Raw genomic sequence first — 18201 nt, forward strand, 5'->3', positions numbered from 1 at the left:
ATTGTTGCTGGTTATTGTTGTTGGAAAATCCTCCGGGCTATATCTAAACTTAAAACGGTTGTGTCGGCGCACACGTGCACAGACACAGATTACAGTGTGTGAAATAAAATGTCAAAATATTTATTTAACATATTTTTTCTGCAACGTTTTCACTGATGGCGTGTTATTTTCTACAAACCGCACAATTGGCCTGTAGGAAACAAAGGACGAAATAAAATGTACCTAAAATTGCTCTGAAATATCACTTATGCATGACTAGTAATTATTAAATGTAAAAATAAATCGTGACAAACATGCAAAACACAACCAAAGAGCTGTGCTTTTAGCGACAGCCACAAAAAACCACTTTTTTCACCCCCTTCAAAGCCCAATGATCTCCGCTCCGACGCAGCACGGATGTTGATATTACCTTTATGGGATATATAACTCCATCATGTTGGACAAATCTGTGTGTGATGTCTCCATAGGGGAGGAAACTGTCGACGCCCGCTCGCCTAATTTCGCTTTTCTCTCTCTAATGAACGTGGGGCCCATGGGACCGGCTCTGGCCCGGGGCGGTAAGCTGACACTGGCGCGCTGTGTGTGGTATCCAGGGCCGGGCTTGATGGAAAAAGCCTGCTTCCACTCATGTCAAAGTCATTTACTCAGAGCAACCCCCCGCTTACACACGCACGGTAAAGACCACCACCTCTCCATCTCTCACACTCCTCGCCCCAGCCCGGCACCGCGACAGTTTGTTTTTGTTATCCTCTGGACCAGTTTGGGAGGAAATTATGAGCAAAATAATACAAATAATACAAGATGGTGCGTTTTTTATTGCTCCACAGCGATGCGTTTGGGTATTATCTGCGGCAGATATCATGTAGGCCCATGTGAATGTTTTTGGCATCATGGTTTCAATTGCAAGCTGGACCTTTTGCACATATTGTGGTGGTTTATTCGTGTCAGGAAAATGTATGATGTGTTGCACATTGGGCTGATATCACAACTTCATACATACGGACCAGAGGGGGAAAAAAGCTCGTTTTTAACTTGTGCGTCTGGCGTGTGGCGCTGTTGATTGGGATGTCTGGGGGAGGTTTGATAGATTGCTTAATTGCGTGTAGTCCGAACTTGGAGAGAGGAGGTGGGAGGGAGGGGGAGAGAGAAGACGAGGAGAGAATGAGGGGCTTTAACGCTGCTGAGAACGGTAAGTGGACTTGGGCCAGATTTGGCAAGAGGGTGGAGGGGGGTGGCTCTATTCGTCACTGATTTCAGGGAGATTTGCAGGCGCGGAGTGCGGATGAGGAGAATGGGTGGGGGTGGGGTGGGGGGGTCTCGCAGAGGGAAGAAAGATTTATGAAATGATAGGTGGTCGGGCTTTGTTTGGCTGGACTGTTGCGCGCAATAAGTCGAAGGGTTTTCGTGTTTCCTCCACTTGAGGGACTATTAAGGCGGTCGATGGCCACCGGGCGCGCCACACAGCACCACTTAGCGCCGCTGTGACACCCAGTGGAGCCTCTGTGTCGAGCTGAAGTCCTGGACACTCAGTCTCCAGTGGATAACCAGCTCCCCCCACTCTCTCTTCCTCTTCCTCTCTGTGTCAGTGCGTACCCGCCGTGCGTTCTGCATGCGTCAAGGGAGCACCGTGCGTAACGGGAGAGTCGTGCGTAACTGGAGACAGATTTCACTCCATTTTGCGCTGGGATTCTGAGGACCACTGGCGGAGTAACGCTCGCTCGCAAGGACACTGACCGCCGGATCCGACATTTTTCTCTTCTGAAACATCTCCCGGCTGGTCTTTTCTCCCTCCCTCTCTTCACTCTACGCCAGTCGTACGTCAGAGCTGAGATGACGACCGAGACCCCTCAGCAGCAGCTGGACCCTCCGCCTCCTCTGAGATCCAGCCCGGCGTCCGGCGTCCTGCACCCCGCCATGCTGAGCCCACAAGCCGCTACAGAAAGTTCGTCCACCGCCATTAAAGGAAAGAAGACGAGCTCCGGTTTACGGCGACCGGAAAAGCCTCCTTACTCCTACATCGCTCTCATCGTTATGGCAATACAGAGCTCCCCCACCAAACGACTGACACTGAGCGAGATCTACCAGTTCCTCCAGGCTCGCTTCCCATTCTTCAGGGGCTCATATCAGGGCTGGAAGAACTCGGTCCGGCATAATCTGTCGCTGAACGAGTGCTTCATCAAGCTGCCCAAAGGGCTGGGCAGGCCGGGGAAAGGCCACTACTGGACCATCGACCCGGGCAGTGAGTTCATGTTCGAGGAGGGCTCGTTCCGTCGCAGACCCAGAGGCTTCAGAAGAAAATGTCAAGCTCTGAAACCCATGTATCGGATGATGAACGGCATTGGCTTCGGCACCTCCATTCTGCCGCAGAGTTTTGACTTTCAAGCTCCATCCGCCTCCCTCGCCTGTCACAGCAACAGCTACAACTTGGACATGATGAGCAATTCAATGGCCGGGGGGTACGACGGGCTGAGCGGCGGCCACCACGTACCCCACATGTCCCCGAGCCCCGGCTCCACATACATGGCGAGCTGTCCTGTGCCGCCGAACGGGGAGTACGGACCGGACAGCAGCAGCAGCCCGGTACCGTCCTCTCCAGCCATGGCCAGCGCGCTGGACGGCCATTCCCCGTATGCCAGTACATCCGCACACTGGGCGTCCTCCGGCGGGTCCCCGTACATCAAACAGCAGCCTCTAGCCTCCAGCAGCCCCGCATCCTCTGGTTTACACTCCGGCATGTCGCCTTACTCCCTGGAGCAGAGCTATCTTCACCAGAACGGCAGGGACAGCCACACCAGCGACATATCAGGTACCACAATGGCTCAAACTGGGAATGATGAACCCCGTCTAATATCTGTGGGGGTTTATTATAAAAATACATTAATAAAAACGCATGATAATAATCCTCAAAAAAACTCATCTGAACGACAGACTGCGATATGGAACATTTAGTTTCCATCTGCAGCAGAGGCCTGTGGCGAGTCCAGAGTCAATTATGAAATGATATATTTCATAAATAACTAATATTTAAAAATCAGGATGGTTGTGCTAATTTGACAGGCAAAATAATACCAAATGGTAGTTTATATGTCCGAGTAATAAAAAATACATTCATGTATATTTATAGTTATTTCAATTAGTTGAACTGTATTTTCCCCTCATTATCTCCGTCTAAGCGTTTACTAAGGTCAACCGTTGTGGGTGTCAAAATAATTCAACAATTGTTGTAACTCATTTTATAGAATAATAAAGTTGCACTGAATGTTAATTGGTTAATAAAACCAACCCAGTGCCATCCACTGGCCTGAGCTCGGGTCAGTAAAATCAAAATGATTTTCCTAAATAAATCAATCTAATTCTAAGAGCTGCTAATGTGTGATAGGTCTCTGTAATCCACATCCTGCTGGACTTTCTTAACCACATCTGCACCAGTCTTCACGGGATATTTTCTTCAGTAAATAGATTTAGGGAAAACAGCTATGTTGTGATCGTTGTTAATTCCCCCTCCCCAGTTCACGCTCATTTACTTTAACACAACACACTGAGGCTTTACTAAAGTCTGGGGATTTCACCGAGGCGAGTAACCCATGCTGGAGCCCGAAAGGGTCCCAGAGGTTAACCAAACAAAGACTGTGCAGGTCGGACCACACCGGCGGAGGATTTCAACCGCCGCGTATCCACAAGAGACGAAAGGCCTTGTTAAACTTTACGCAGCGCCCTAATTGAGGCTGTGCGGAGGATAAATGTGCTGGACTGCACTGTAACAGGGTCGGGGACTGTACTGTCAGTCAGAGGGGCTCATGTGTTGTCTGTGAAAACGGGCGCCGGGCAGCGAGCTGTGGCCCGGAGGATAAAGCCTGCTGTCTTCCCCTGAAAAACACAGTCACATCTGGAGTCCTTATGACCTTGAAGCCACAGCCTCCCCATTTATTTTTCTGTTTCTGGAAATAGAGGCTCACTTACAGGCACAAAATGACGGCCACTGAGTCTGATTTAAATATTCTTGCAAGGGGGATTTTTGCTCACATAGATCACTGCTATTGGTTATTAATCAAAATAAAGGCATTGACTTTTTTTTTTTTTAAATAGCTGAAGGAAGACGATGCCTTTTAAAATACAAATTAACAGGGGAAATATTGCGCTGTCATCATGGGAAGTGTACAGAAGGCAAATGTTAAAAAACGTATTATTTTATACTAATACTAATAAAAATACGTTTTTTCTATTTATGTAAAGAACTAACACATTAATGTAACTGTAAAACCGTAAAGATGTGAGTGTGTAAGGTAGAATGTTATATATTTTATAAATAATAGTAATCAAATCTCAGGGCCTCAGTAGTCAGGTTTTAATTTTAAAGCCTATATGGCAGCTTCAGGGCGACATTTGTTGCAGCTGCAAAAATGATTGCCTCATATTTTACATCCACCAATCCACATTTTACATCAGAACCAAAGTGAAATTCATTATTTGCGCTTTAGGAAACATCTCAGGCTAATTTATATTTTATTTAGAAAATATTTGACATGTAAAACATTAATATCAGGTCTAAACAAACTACATTTACCTGCCACATTCTGTTTTATTGTGCATACTAATCTAAAAACCCCCAAATAAAATACTGAATATGGATGTACACTGAATATATTGTGCTCTCTGTCCCCTCCCCAGTGGGGATTCCACGCTATCAGAGCCACTCCTCGGTGTGCGACAGGAAAGATTTCGTGTTAAACTTTAACGGCATCTCCTCCTTCCACCCCTCGGCTGGCGGATCCTACTATCACCATCACCACCACCACCACCCCCAGAGCGTGTGTCAGGACATCAAACCGTGCGTGATGTGAGCTCTGCTGTCACTGCGGACTCCAAACGAGAGAGGCAGCGACGGCCAGTCAAACTGCAGCTCCGTCACATGACAACAAACAAAGAGGACATTTTTTCACTTTCTTATTTTTTATTTTTGGAGGATTCATACCAGGATGTATCGTGGCGTCCGCACTCACATGTTTGCCTCCTACCTGCAGCCAAAGTAGCTTTTTTGGTTGGACTTGAGAAAACTATGCATTGAAGGAAATGAATGAAGAAACCCCCCAGAGGCCTTTAGAAAAACCACTTCGCCTATATGAACCCTGACAAGCGTTTTCTTCTTCAAAAGAAGTCAGAAACACGACTTTTAATGTGTTTGCTCCTGTAAACCGTGCAAACAAACTATATTCTATGTAACTATGTTCTATCCTATTAGAGTAACTACACACGTGACGCTTTAGGCTAACATGAACTGCAACAAACCTTGCACTTATTGTATAACCCTTTGCCAACTTTGTGTCTTGTAAAAGGTTTCAATAAAGCTGATATATATTTTAGGCTACATCCCTAAAGACTTCTGTCTGTCCATGCACATTCATGTAGAAAAGTTCATTCATTTGCTTCAGAGGGAGTTTGCATACAGCAGAAACATTTCATATTACATTTTAAATATTGCTTTCTGGCCGGTTACACATTTCCAGAATGGTCAGCAGTGATGGAAAGTAACATTAACCATATTTGAGGCACTATAACTGAGTATTTGCATTTTCTGCTACTTTATACTTTATACTCCTATAGTTGGCAGCTGGAGTTTATTTACAGATTAGGATTCAACATGAAAAACCTGTAATCAGTTTAGAATATTTTAAGCTTGATTATGGATTCAACTACAGAATAGTTCAAAATTATCTCCCTTTGCAAACAGCTACAGCATTAAAATTTAGTTTACATGTGAACATCAGTAATTATAATAAACTAATACAACAGACAGGAGTGATTCTGCTGCATAATGAATACTTTTACTTTTGATGCTATGTATATTTTGCTGTTAATACTTTTGAACTAAATTTAGGGATTAAATGCTTTCACTTTCACTTATTACGGAGCAGTTTTATATTGTAGTATTGCTATTTCAACTTTTAAGTAAAGGATCTGAGTATGTCTTCCACTGCTGATGGTCACAATGAATGACGTTCAATAACCAGGACACCTACATTATGACAACCCAATGTGCAACATATAGCCACCTCAAAAATAATTTCTTTTAATCTTATTTTTTATTTATAGAAACCTTTAATCATTCAGTTAATAATCTTTATTTTCAGAGTGATTTAAATGAGAAAATGTTATTATTTCAAGTGTTTCCGTTTTGTTGTGCAGCTGCAGTTATAATGGGGGTGTTGCAGTGGTGGAAAAATTATTTACATTCTAGTTCAGTAATTAAAATTCCATCATTTTTAAACATTTCCTTAGTAAAAGTAGAGAATTCTTGCCAGCAAATTGTACTTAAAGGGTCAAAAGTAAATGTACTCGTTATACAGCGGAATGGCTCCTGTTATTATACATTTGATATGATTTGATTATCATTACTGATTAACATGTAAACAGAGTTTTAATGTTGTATAATGTCAAAGTGGTGTTAATGTATATCTTGTTAATTTAAGCTAAATCAAGGAATCATATATCATCACTTTGTTTTGTAGGTAAAATCATATTAAAAGTAGTTACAGCTGCCAAATAAAGGCAGTGGAGTTGTTATAAAGTAGCATAAAATATAAAAACTTAAGTAAAGTACATGTACCTCAAAACTGTACTTAAGTAGAGTGCTTTAATAAATGTACGTTCCACCACTGTTGATAGCTAAGAAACAGGATTACTTAAAGGCAATATACAAAGAACCACACATGCTGATTATTAAAGCTGTTGCAGGCTGGAGATATGAGGTGTGAGGATCAAAAGATGAATGTCCTCAGAAGGTTAGAATGATTTTGTAATGAAGGGGCCACTTCTTAGAAAATCTGATCATTCTTAGCTTGAACATTTCCACATTTTGCATGTTTCACAGCCACCTCCAGCCTGTCTAACGCAGCTGAAAGCCTTTTGCATCCTGAGGCTGCTGTTCCTTTCCATGTGGACATCCAGGGTTGCCAACATCTGAAGACGCCATATAAACAAATGAAACGACAGGGCCAGAGTCTATGGAAATGCAACAAAGTGGTATTTTTAGAGTGCGGTAAACAGATCAGACTCGAAAAGAGCTGCCTCGCCACACAAACAGAAAGCAGACTTGGGCGGCTGCACTTGTGCTGTTACTCTGTCTACACGACTGTTTGTCATGAATCAAATGCATCATCCCTCATGACCGTCACACGTATGCAGATAGGATTTGGCAGCTCCTTATTAGGTCACTGACATAATCACAGTTTCTTAAAATGCTCTGTGGAGTCACTAAATGCAACGTCTGAGAAAATGTTTTTGCCAGGATGTTTAATATCTGTTACCTCAGTGTTTATTTGTCAGAGTTTGTTATAGTGCACTGTGGGTTTCAGACTTTTTCTCTGGGGCTCAGTACTATCTTAATTACTTTTTTCATAAAGTCACAGCGTAGGAAGATGGAACAAAATTCAACCTGCTATAGACATGAAGGTAAAGATGTTTATAAATGAAAATCACATGTGAAATTCATGTTTATCCTCAAGCGCCCCAAAAAAGGCACACGTAAAACACCAGTTCACATGTGGATCAATTCCCCTGTGGTACTACACTTTGATGCAGAGAATAAGGAAAGATTACAGTATAAAGGGAACCTTCATACAACATCATTTAGCTGAATATAATCTGCTTCTAAACTGGTTTCAGATCCAGAATCAGTGTCAGAATAACACAGCAGCTGACTGAATCCTGTTGGTCTTACTAAAGTGGCCTCTCTCTGGTGTTTCAAACCCTTTGGGGTTTAACAAATATTATATGGTCACTTGGAGAGTACAGCAGTCACATAACAAAAAGAAAAGTATCTTTAACTGGACAACAAAGTCCTTTCTAACTTCCTGAATTCAACCCTCCACGATGAGAAGTCACACAGAGTGGCCCTGCAGCAGCTGGATTTTCCATGACAAGGTTGTGCTGAGTGCTGAACATTTAATATGGTGGAGTACAGCGCCATCTAGTGGCTGACACCATCACAGAGAGATCATTTCTGCAGCAGGACAATAATGTGAGGCATTCACACAAACATACTGGCCCATTTAACATGAACAGAACTCTGAGAGAACACAAATAAATCACTAAAAGCAAATATTGCAGGGACAGTAAAATGGGACCTCAGCCACCTGCTATATCCCATTCAATTTAATACATATAAGTATATATCATATGCATTGTAGTGCTACTGATCCAGATCAAACTCGGATTTATCTATTTGAATGATGAGCACTTTGATGTTGACAGGCTGAGTGTAAACTGACAGCTGAGCCGGTGATTTACGCTCACAGTATACTTTTCCCATGTAAACACATTATTTAGAGCCACGGCCGGTTTAACCCACGAGAGGGCCAAATAATAAAAGTGACCGGTGGGACCCCTTCGTCCCTGTTTGTGGCAATATAGATAAAGACAAATGTATTCAGAAGGATGACACAGGGCCCTTTAGGACTTTAGTGGTGTGTATTCACAGACAAATATTGCAATTTATCAAATTCCCAGAAAACAAGTGACAGTTAATAAAGGGCACTCTGGTCCCTGAGTTGATGATGGTTGAACCTTTGGTGACTATGGCAACCACAGAGACCACATGGAGGAAGGTGATGCAGGAGCAGATTTCATTTGTATCTGACTTCCTTGAACTACACCTTCAACGCGCAAACATAAAACAACAACAATAGCCTCGGAGCAACATCAGCAACATTTAATGATCCAGTCTGAGCTGTAATTAATAACTATTTAATGATTAGGTGGCTATTGCTGTTTTGCACATTGGGCCACCGTAGAGGAGTCCGTTTTGTTCACTGTATCACTGAATAAAATGTGTCATAACACCATATGTGTGGAACTGTTCACTACTCAGTAGGGTAACTGTGTAAACAGATTGAAGTTATTGAGAAGAAACTGATTTGATTCTGCCACTGTGTTGTTCTTTCAGAGTAACAGTTTAAAGCTGCTCTTTCCTTTATCCTTCCACTCCATTACATTTCAGAGGGAAATATTGCACTTTTTAAACTTACTTTTTACTTCTGTACTGACAGCTTTACTTGCTAGTTACTTTACTAATGAAGATGTTTTCATGTAAAACATATGAAGAACTTATATATGATGTTTTGTTATAAATGAACTACCCAGCAGTTTATACAAGCAGCTGAAATGATTAGTTGATTCCTTAATTAGTCAACTTAGAGAAACTTAATGGCAACTTCAATCATTTCATTCATTTTTCATGTAAAAACATTTCATGGTTTCAGCTTCTCGAATGTAAAGATTTGCTGTTTTCCTTTTAATTATTTTAATAATGTTTATTTATTTGTTTGTTGTTTTTAATAATGTTGTTTTTAATAATGTTTATTTATTTGTTTGGGGTGTTGGTTGGACACAACAAGCATTGTGAAGGTGGTATTTGGGCTCTGGATAATTGTGACAGCATTCCTGACTTTCATTTAAGAATTTAAAAAAAATCCATCGATTCGTGTAGAAAATAATCTGCAGATGAATCCATAGTGAAAATTATAACTAATTGCAGTCCTATACGAAATTAGCTCCTACAACGATAAATACTGCTTTTCCCTAAATGCATGAGTCATAATAACATAATGCTGTACATATATAACTGAATAAAAGTCACATGAGACACTTTGAGCTCTGCTGATGTCAATGCTAACGTTACAGCTAGCGTCCTAACAATAAAGTTAGCATGTTAACAAGACATTCACAGTATGACACGTAGTATTTTAGCACGTTAACATGAGGAGATCATGAATGCCTGTTGTTATATTACTTCATTATATTATTCAAGTTGTAGTAAATGTTTCACTGTAAGTGTTCAACTGACAGACCAATCAACTGACACCATCACCAGAACTACGCTGCTGATTACGAGCCAAAAATATGAATTATGGGTTGGTAACCTGACCAAGCTGCAACATTTATCTGAAAATGTTTGGCTTGAAAGGCTGAAAATTGTTCTTAAAAGGCCCAGTGTGTCATGTTTATGAGGGTCTATTGTCAGAAATGGAATATAATATTCATAGGTATTTATTAGTGTGTAATTCACCTTAAAATAAGAAAAGTTATGTTTTTGTTAGCTTAAAATAAGCTGTTCTTATCTGCAGAGGGAGCAGGTCCTCTTCTATGGAGCCTGCCATGTTGAACCGCCATGTTTCTACAGTAGCCCAGAATGGACAAACCCAACACTGGCTGTATATTTGGCTTTTTGTGTTTTCTGTGAGTTTAGCTGCCACCATAATTTCTCCTACACACTTGGAAAGCTGAGCTGTATTCAAATGGCAACTTCACCACTAGAGGCCACTGAATACTACAAACTGGACCATTAAGGCACGCACGTGTGTGTGTGTATGTGGGCCTGCATGTGTGCATGTCAGTGTACCACAGTTGTGCGTTTGAGTTCTTCACTTACAGAACTGATGAAGCCCTCCCCTCCTTTCTCCTCTCCTCCTCCATCAGTGGCGGGGCCAGGAGTTTAAAGACTCTTTCATGCATGACAGGAGACTTCCTGGCCTTTTCTCCAACATCTGTCTCATCTCTGGTCTCCAGATCGCACAGACTTGATGATGATGAAGATCATGCTGTCACCCACGTTTGCAAATTCTGCTTCAGAGCCTCTTGTCCTCCTGCTGCTGGATGACGTGGCTCTACAACTGCTGTTCAGCCTGCATCATGGGCTCCTTCTTCTGAGCGGGCTGCTGGGAGGCCAGACTCTTCTCCAGAGCCTTCAGGGCCACCCAGTTGACTTCTACAAAGCTTCCTCATTTAAAGAGAACCTCCTTTTCAGCAGCTCCTTATTAGGTTCAAGACTCTGGCTCTCTGAAGCCTGAGTGCTGAGCATTTACATCAGAGTTTGCTGTAGCATCTCCTTTTCCAGTTCACAGACATTAAGCTTTAAATCCTGTGATCCTGTGTTCTTACGGCAGCAGCAGCTTTTTCCAAGAAGCAGGTTTACTGACTTATCTGGAAAATATGCTCAGTAAAACTCGGAAGCTCTGCATATCTGGACACTGGGACTGGTGTAAAAAAATAAAAATAAAAAATAAAATAATATATATATATATATATATATAATAAAAAAGGTTTTGCAGGTTTTAATTTGCAGAAGTTATTGAAATGACTCTTCTTCCTGGAAAGTTTCCCGAGCTCCCTCAAGCATCCTGCAGCTACAGTTCTGAAATAGTGTCTTAACAGATGATGGGTCAGATGAAGGACAGATGAAGTGGACAGTGATAGCGGTAGTCGGCCACAGTGGCTGCATGTGGGATAAGAAAAGGATGGTTGCTCTTGAGGGTTTGTTAGTTAAAGCTCACCTAAACTGGCAAGAAAAAAAATCTGGTTAGGGGGATGGATACTTCTGTTTGCTTATCATTACCAACCACTGAGAGGCCTTTAAGCAAGGCTAAAGCATCTCCAGCTGCTTCAGATACAGGCTTTAGTTAAAGCAGGCAGCACCCAGGTGTTACTGTCACACTGTGAATGGCAGAGCTTTGCCACAAAAGAGTATTTGTGCTCAGTGAGCCAATCAATGCTTGATAAATACAGGTTAGAAATGAGCTGACAGCAGTGCAAATGTGTCTCTTCTGAAAGATGACGCTGCTTTACAGAAGAGAAAATAAAGAAAGGAAAAGAAAAACAAAGGGAGACCACCCCTGAAGAGGAAGGTGGTGGTGGTTGCAAGTAATCCACTAGGGGGCAGAGTTTAGCAGCAAAGTTTTGGACTCCTTTATTCATGCATTCATTCATACACTGATGGCATGCAAGGTGCCAACTGCTCATCAGATCTCATTCACACAGTCATTAGTGGAGAGTCCACTCTACCTCCTGATCCACATACTGCAGTATAGCTTGTTTTTAACTCATACAGTACATTCATGTTAAATCAGAATCCTCTCTGATGAGCTTAACACCCAAGTTGTTTCTGTAGATGTTTCTTTCTGTGAAAAACAGCAACATGAATAAAGCCACAGACAAACAAAAGTGATATCAAGGTAAACTTTTGCTTACTGATGCCACAAACATAGATATTGTCCATTATTTAATATCTAGAGGATTTTATGATGTTGCATCTTCTCTATTTCTACTTGATTCAAAATGGGAAATATGGAATATGTGTGTTGCAATATACTGATATTGATGATAGTGAAATACTAATATTGTGTTAATAGCATTCATATGACAAAAAAAAGTAATATTGTGTAAATCTGTGGTTTTCAAACTGGGGTCCGGGGACCAAAAGGGCCCTTATAGGGGGTCCCCAGCAAAGGGAGAAACTAGGGATTGGACAATATATGATATTATTATGTATCATGTATAATAAAAAAAAACATCCATTTATCGTGGTGAATTTGCATTATTGTGATAAATGTGAATCAGGATAATCGTCAATATCCTCACAACCTGACTTGAAAAAGCTTTCCAGCTCACCAGCATTCAGTCTTCCATTGATTTCTTCATTTATTTTGAACAAGAGGACATGTGGGAGCCTGCATCTCATGGCTGAAGGCTCAGTTGCCCGTTGGATTCCTAAATACAGAACAGGGAGATGAGGTGTTGTCTGTGATTCAATAAATATATGTTTCTAAACAAAATGTGGGGGGTTTTAGTGCTATTTTAAAAATATTAAGTATTTTCACGATTATCATGATAAAAGACGAAGAAGATCGTGTATCGCAGTTATTTTGGCCAAGATAATCATGACATGAAATGTTCATACCAAATTAATTTTTTTTTATATTGTCCCATGCCTAGCAGGAATAGAGTATTTTAACTTTTATCACATTTCGGGAAGTTGGAACAACAATAGAAGGAATAGGGTTGTCAGTTTTGATTATAACTTATGGTTTTAATATTGATGGACTTCAAGACTTTTTTATGTTAATACTCTGGGTCCGCCATCTAATGTGCATCTATTGTGGGGGTCCTTGATATGAAAAAGTTTGGGAACCCCTGGTGTAAATAATGAAACGCCTCTGAAATCAGTAACTTTGTGGTTCACGCTCCAACACAGTAGGTGGCAGTAATTCATCTGGCAAAAAAAAAAAAGACTATCTTTCTATAGATATCACAATAATATTGATATTTTTAATTGTTTTTGTGACAGCCATATTTCCATGATACAAAATCCTGATGACAGATATTGTTCAGGTCAAAAACCCCAGCAAAGCACAGTACACTGTACAAGGCACCAGGGAACTTAATCCCACAGTCTGTTGTTGTATGGACACATATAGTCTGAAGTTCCAAGGAGACATCTTTCAGGCAGTTTACTGAACATAAACTGTGGCAAAAAAAAATCTAAATATTTCCTCGGCTCAGTTTCTATGCTAATCTTGATTTGATCTGAAATGGCGTGCGGATAAAGATGGATGAGACTGTTCGTGTGTCATCGTGTGAGAAATTTATACCATTCATCAGAGCAAATAAATCAGAAACAGCTCAATCTTTAGGAAAAGTTTTCTTCAGTCGTTTCTCATGGCCTTATTTGGATTTTCAGAGAAACTTCTCGTTTGTCTGTCTGGTCTTAAATGTCGAGTTTTGGGGTAAAAAAGGGAAAATCTGCCATACTGTGAGGCGCTTTGTGGCCTTGAGAGCAGCTTTACCCTCGTCAAACCAGTCACAGCCGGAGCACCAAACAGAAGATTAATGTTTTGCACATGGATGATTGGCAGCTATTTATTTGAAAACCAATTCCAATGTGCTCTTTGGGTGCACGACTTTGAGGTCCTGGGATATTTTGGAAATCTGTCTGTGTTTAATTAGGCACTTAATATAAACACTGTCGATGACACAGTGAAGCTTCATACTCAGTCCCTCAGGAGGGAGACTTCTTATGAAAGGACCACAAACTGATGCGAGGTCACCAGTGAAAATACAGAATTAAAATCTTCTTTTTACACTGGACATTACAGGATTGTGGAGCTTAATGAACTAAAATTTGCTCATAAAATCAAGTGTTCTTTCTTTTACTTCCATGTTTGTGCTGCTGATTGTGCATGTGCATCAATGTGGCAGCAGGGGGCGCTGTGTTACTACTTTATACCAGTTTGTGTGTGATAACAAGACTTCCAAGGTTGGAGACCAGTGGCAACTCAAACACTCAGTGAAGATGATGATTGTGGTGTTTGGAAACTAGAAATAAAGCCAATACTTATTTATTTAGTTATATATATATTTAACTGAATATTTTAAGGTCAGTAAACCTGTCACAGCCACTAGACTGAAGGGAGAGCATGCAGTAAACTGTGTGCATGCATACAATCTACTGCAAGTTGTTAGTAATGTGTGCTTTAACCAAGGTATCTGTAACCCATAAATCAGTGTCTGAGCTAAAACAAAGTTCACCAGCATATTCCTATGTGAGTAGAAAGGACAAAATAGGCTTCATCAACATCTTTTGATACAAATGTCCACAAATATGTTCAACCTGACAACAATAAAAGCATCTAAATAATTGAGGAATATTCATAACCCTTTACTGCACAGATCCTGTATTCACAGATCCTGAACAGCCAGTCGTCATCAGTCTTCAGGTGGTGAAACTCAACTCATTTGTTGAATCTGGAGTCCCAAAAGCATCTATAAGAAAGTTAAAATGCTCAGTCACATCATCACTAGAGGTTCAAATTCTCTTTTCATAATAGAAAATAACAGGATTGTATTGTTCACCATGTATAAGTTATAATAATACAACCCGTTCCACAAACTGAAGAAACTGTCACTGTTGAAATAAATTACATATAAAATCCAGATGTTCTGTCACACAGCTGGTAAAGCATGAACATAGAATAAACTTTGGTAAAACAAATGGTGGAAAGTGACTAAGTACATTTAGTTAAGTACTTAATTTTGAGGTACTTGTACTTTTTACTTCCACTACATTTCAGAAGAAAATATTGTACTTTTCTATATATATTATATATATACACACATATGTATAAAAAACTATATATTTTACATATATTATATTAATAGCTTTACTTACTTTGCAGATTCATATCTGAAAATATAGTCAACAAATAAATTAGAATCTTTTATTCTAAGACTTTATTGATCCTCAGGGGAGTTCACAAGATACCCATCAATATATCAAGTTATTAAAATGAGCTCTAACATAACCAACTGCAACATTGAAGTATTAATTCATTAATAATTATAACATAATGTGGATTATTCTGATATGGGACATTCTGCATGATGAGTCAGCATATATTTCAACGTTAACAGTTTTGTACTTAAGTAAAATGTTGAATGTGCAACTTTTAACAGTATTTCTACTTCTACTTAACCAATTAATGTCCTCAGTAGAATTGTCAGAAGGGGTTGTGTGTTTTCCTTTTCCAGGAAAATACCTCTAGAATAATGTGTTAGAAATTTCAGATCTTCATCATTTCTGATATACACATATTGTAGATTGTTACAATTTAGATTCAGGGAGAAAAATGAAAATGTGTTGTTTTTTTGGTCCACTATTGCCTTGTGCAGACCTAAGAAACATTGAGGATGTTTGGTATTAAAATTAAAAAAACATTAAAAAATAAAATGATCAAATATGAAATTAATGTTAAACTGATTTTTGTGTTGAAAATCAGCTTTGTCTACCAATTAAAGTTTGATAAATATGTGGAGTCAAACATTTTGATTTAGTCATGTGTAGATTCTGTGTTTCCACCTCTAACAAAACATATTCTGTGAGGCTTTTCCTTAACATACTAAATATAGTCAGGAATGAGTTTAAAGATCTTAGTAGTACTTCTTCAAGCTCTGGTAAAAACTCAACCATCATGCACCTTCACACACTGACCACTGGGGGGCAGGGGTGTGTCGTATATTAAGAGAACAATTACTACAATATACAGAAGCCTTCAGATTTCTCTCAGCAGGAATTTCTCTTAATTAATTAATAGCTAACAAAATCACTAATATTCCCAGAATGTTTACATAGGCTATGAAGACTTTAGATTTTAGGTCAGAAATGTTTAATGTTATCTCCGGATGTGGTTGCTTTTCATTGAAGTCTCAGTGGTGACAGATGGAGGGAAGTGTGCTGCAGATATGAACGAATTGATCCTGTTAATAACAATTCTTAACAATGACTAATTAATAGGATAAAGTCTATTTAACGTTGCACACATATTTCACCCACTGGGAGTCCACAGCTGCAGCCCGGCCATGCATCCACCTGTCTGTGGGCTGCTGGTGCAGATGCCTGCAGGCCGGGTGGATTCCCTCCACACACGCCGACAGGGGCTGCGGAGGCCGGGCGACCCTCGCTGTTGTCAGCAGGGGTCACTGGTCAGTCACGGCCGGCACAGAGGAGGCACCGCCGCTTGGACCCCGCAGGTGACAGTCCGCTCTGCATTTGCTTCCCCATGAGAGACAACACATGCTAATCACAGAACAAAGAACCAATGAAAACACACAAGTGAGAAATGAACTCCTCTCACAGATTATCACCGTTTTATCAGTTTGCTGTTTGTCTGTTTTCTCTTCTGTTGTAAGTTAAATGAAAACTTGAAAAATGTGTCAATCAGGTCAGTTCCAAAGATAAAGATGAGATAAAGGAGCTGATTGTACTCTCTGATTAAATGGCCTTTGCTATTTCTTATTAATTCTAGATTAAAACTAAACTTCCAAACAGGATGTTAAGTTAAAAAGAAAAGTTTGAACCCTCCATAATATGCACAGTGAAGCCCGACAGTCTTCAGCTCGGCTCCAATCTGCAAATAAAGGGATTTAGGGAATATTTTCGTTTTGCATACATTTATGGAGTTTGAGGAATATTCAGGTTTATTTGTTTAACTTGCTTACACTGTGTTGAATGCACAAAAAACTAAAACAAAAATCAATTATAAAAAACTAGAAGTCCTGGCTGACAGCAGCTGTATGAGCCTGCATGCTAAAGCAGAAATAAAAGCACTTTATTCCGCTCGCAGGGCTGCTTCACACCATTTAAAGCATTTCATTTACACTGTCTCTAAGAGCACATGAGCCTCTAAAACATTTTAGACACAATAATGTAAATGTAAAACAAATATGGAGACATGTTTCTCATCAAATGTGTATAAATACATTTATCTTAAAATGCAGAGCTATGAGCAGTAAACGTCCTCCTGATGAAAATCACCTTCAAACCAATCAGACAAACAGATTTTAGGACAAACTTAATTCTGACATTTTTATGCGATTTTTTTCAGTTTGATAATAAACTGATAACAGACTTCGATTATAGAATATTAATTAATATTCTCTGTCAGTCTAAAACGAGGGATTAACTCCTTCCATCTTTGTGATGTTTTCAATCGATTATTTCCATCAGGCTGAAAACACACTCGTGTTATTTTTATCCCTTACAATCCACACAACGAAGCATAACTGTCTGGGGGTCGTGGGGCATTTTGATGGCTCTGTTAACACCCGTTCAGTGTGAATGACATTTGGAGGTCTCGGTCTTAAAAATCCCACCTCAGTCTGAGCAGCCGCTCGCACCCAGGGGACCTTTTCTCACCCATCCCGACCAAATGATCTTCATTTAACCTTTAATTAGTTTCCACACACCGCCCACCGGCGCTGTCGGGGAGCAGGAGGCAGGCATCCACACTCTTTCATGTCCGTGTGTTTATTCAGAGGCTCAACCGCAGCTGATAGAGAGTTTCTCACACACTGCAGCTGATTAGTTGTCGCTCGTTTTGCATTCTTAATCGTTAATACCTTCGCTCTAATTGGAGGTTTACGCATCCAAAAAATATCTTAAAATAGGCTAATATAAGTGTGAACTGTTCATTTAGGAGAAGGCCTGTGATTTTCGGGCCTATAGGGCGAATTAACACAGAATGTACTTGTGGATGGCGGTTTTGGTACATTTTGGGAGCTCTATTGTGGATCAGTTCCACTTTAACGCAGAATTTTGATATTTCGGAGATGAAGAGGAGGGTGAGCCAATTTGCTCAGAAGCTTTAAGGCTCGTTTCCCTACAATAACCCCACTTTCTCTTTTTCAAAATAGACTAACAAGAAGTTATTTTATGGTTCGCAATATGATAAATTATTGAAAAATTATAAATGTCTCGCAATTTGGGTCATTAAGTGGATTTTTCAACATTTTGGGCACACCCTTAACAGCATTTTAATAACTCCATGTCTGAGCTGAGGAGAGAGGGAAGGAGGGAGAGGGGGAGGAGGGGGAGGG

At 40.3% G+C, this 18201-nt stretch overlaps 1 protein-coding gene across 1 annotated transcript; it reads left to right on the forward strand.

Moving 5' to 3' along the window:
• The first annotated feature begins 1402 nt into the window (after positions 1–1402).
• LOC118321506 (forkhead box protein F2-like) lies at positions 1403–5349 on the forward strand. Its single transcript, XM_035652848.1, has 2 exons — positions 1403–2806; positions 4669–5349. Exons 1-2 carry the CDS (start codon positions 1831–1833, stop codon positions 4839–4841), a joined length of 1149 nt encoding a protein of 382 aa, XP_035508741.1. The 5' UTR covers positions 1403–1830; the 3' UTR covers positions 4842–5349.
• Positions 5350–18201: the final 12852 nt, after the last annotated feature.

This window comes from Morone saxatilis, unplaced genomic scaffold, assembly GCF_004916995.1.
Source record: "Morone saxatilis isolate NCDOM2014 unplaced genomic scaffold, NCSU_SB_2.0 Contig12, whole genome shotgun sequence".
NCBI lineage: Eukaryota > Metazoa > Chordata > Actinopteri > Moronidae > Morone > Morone saxatilis.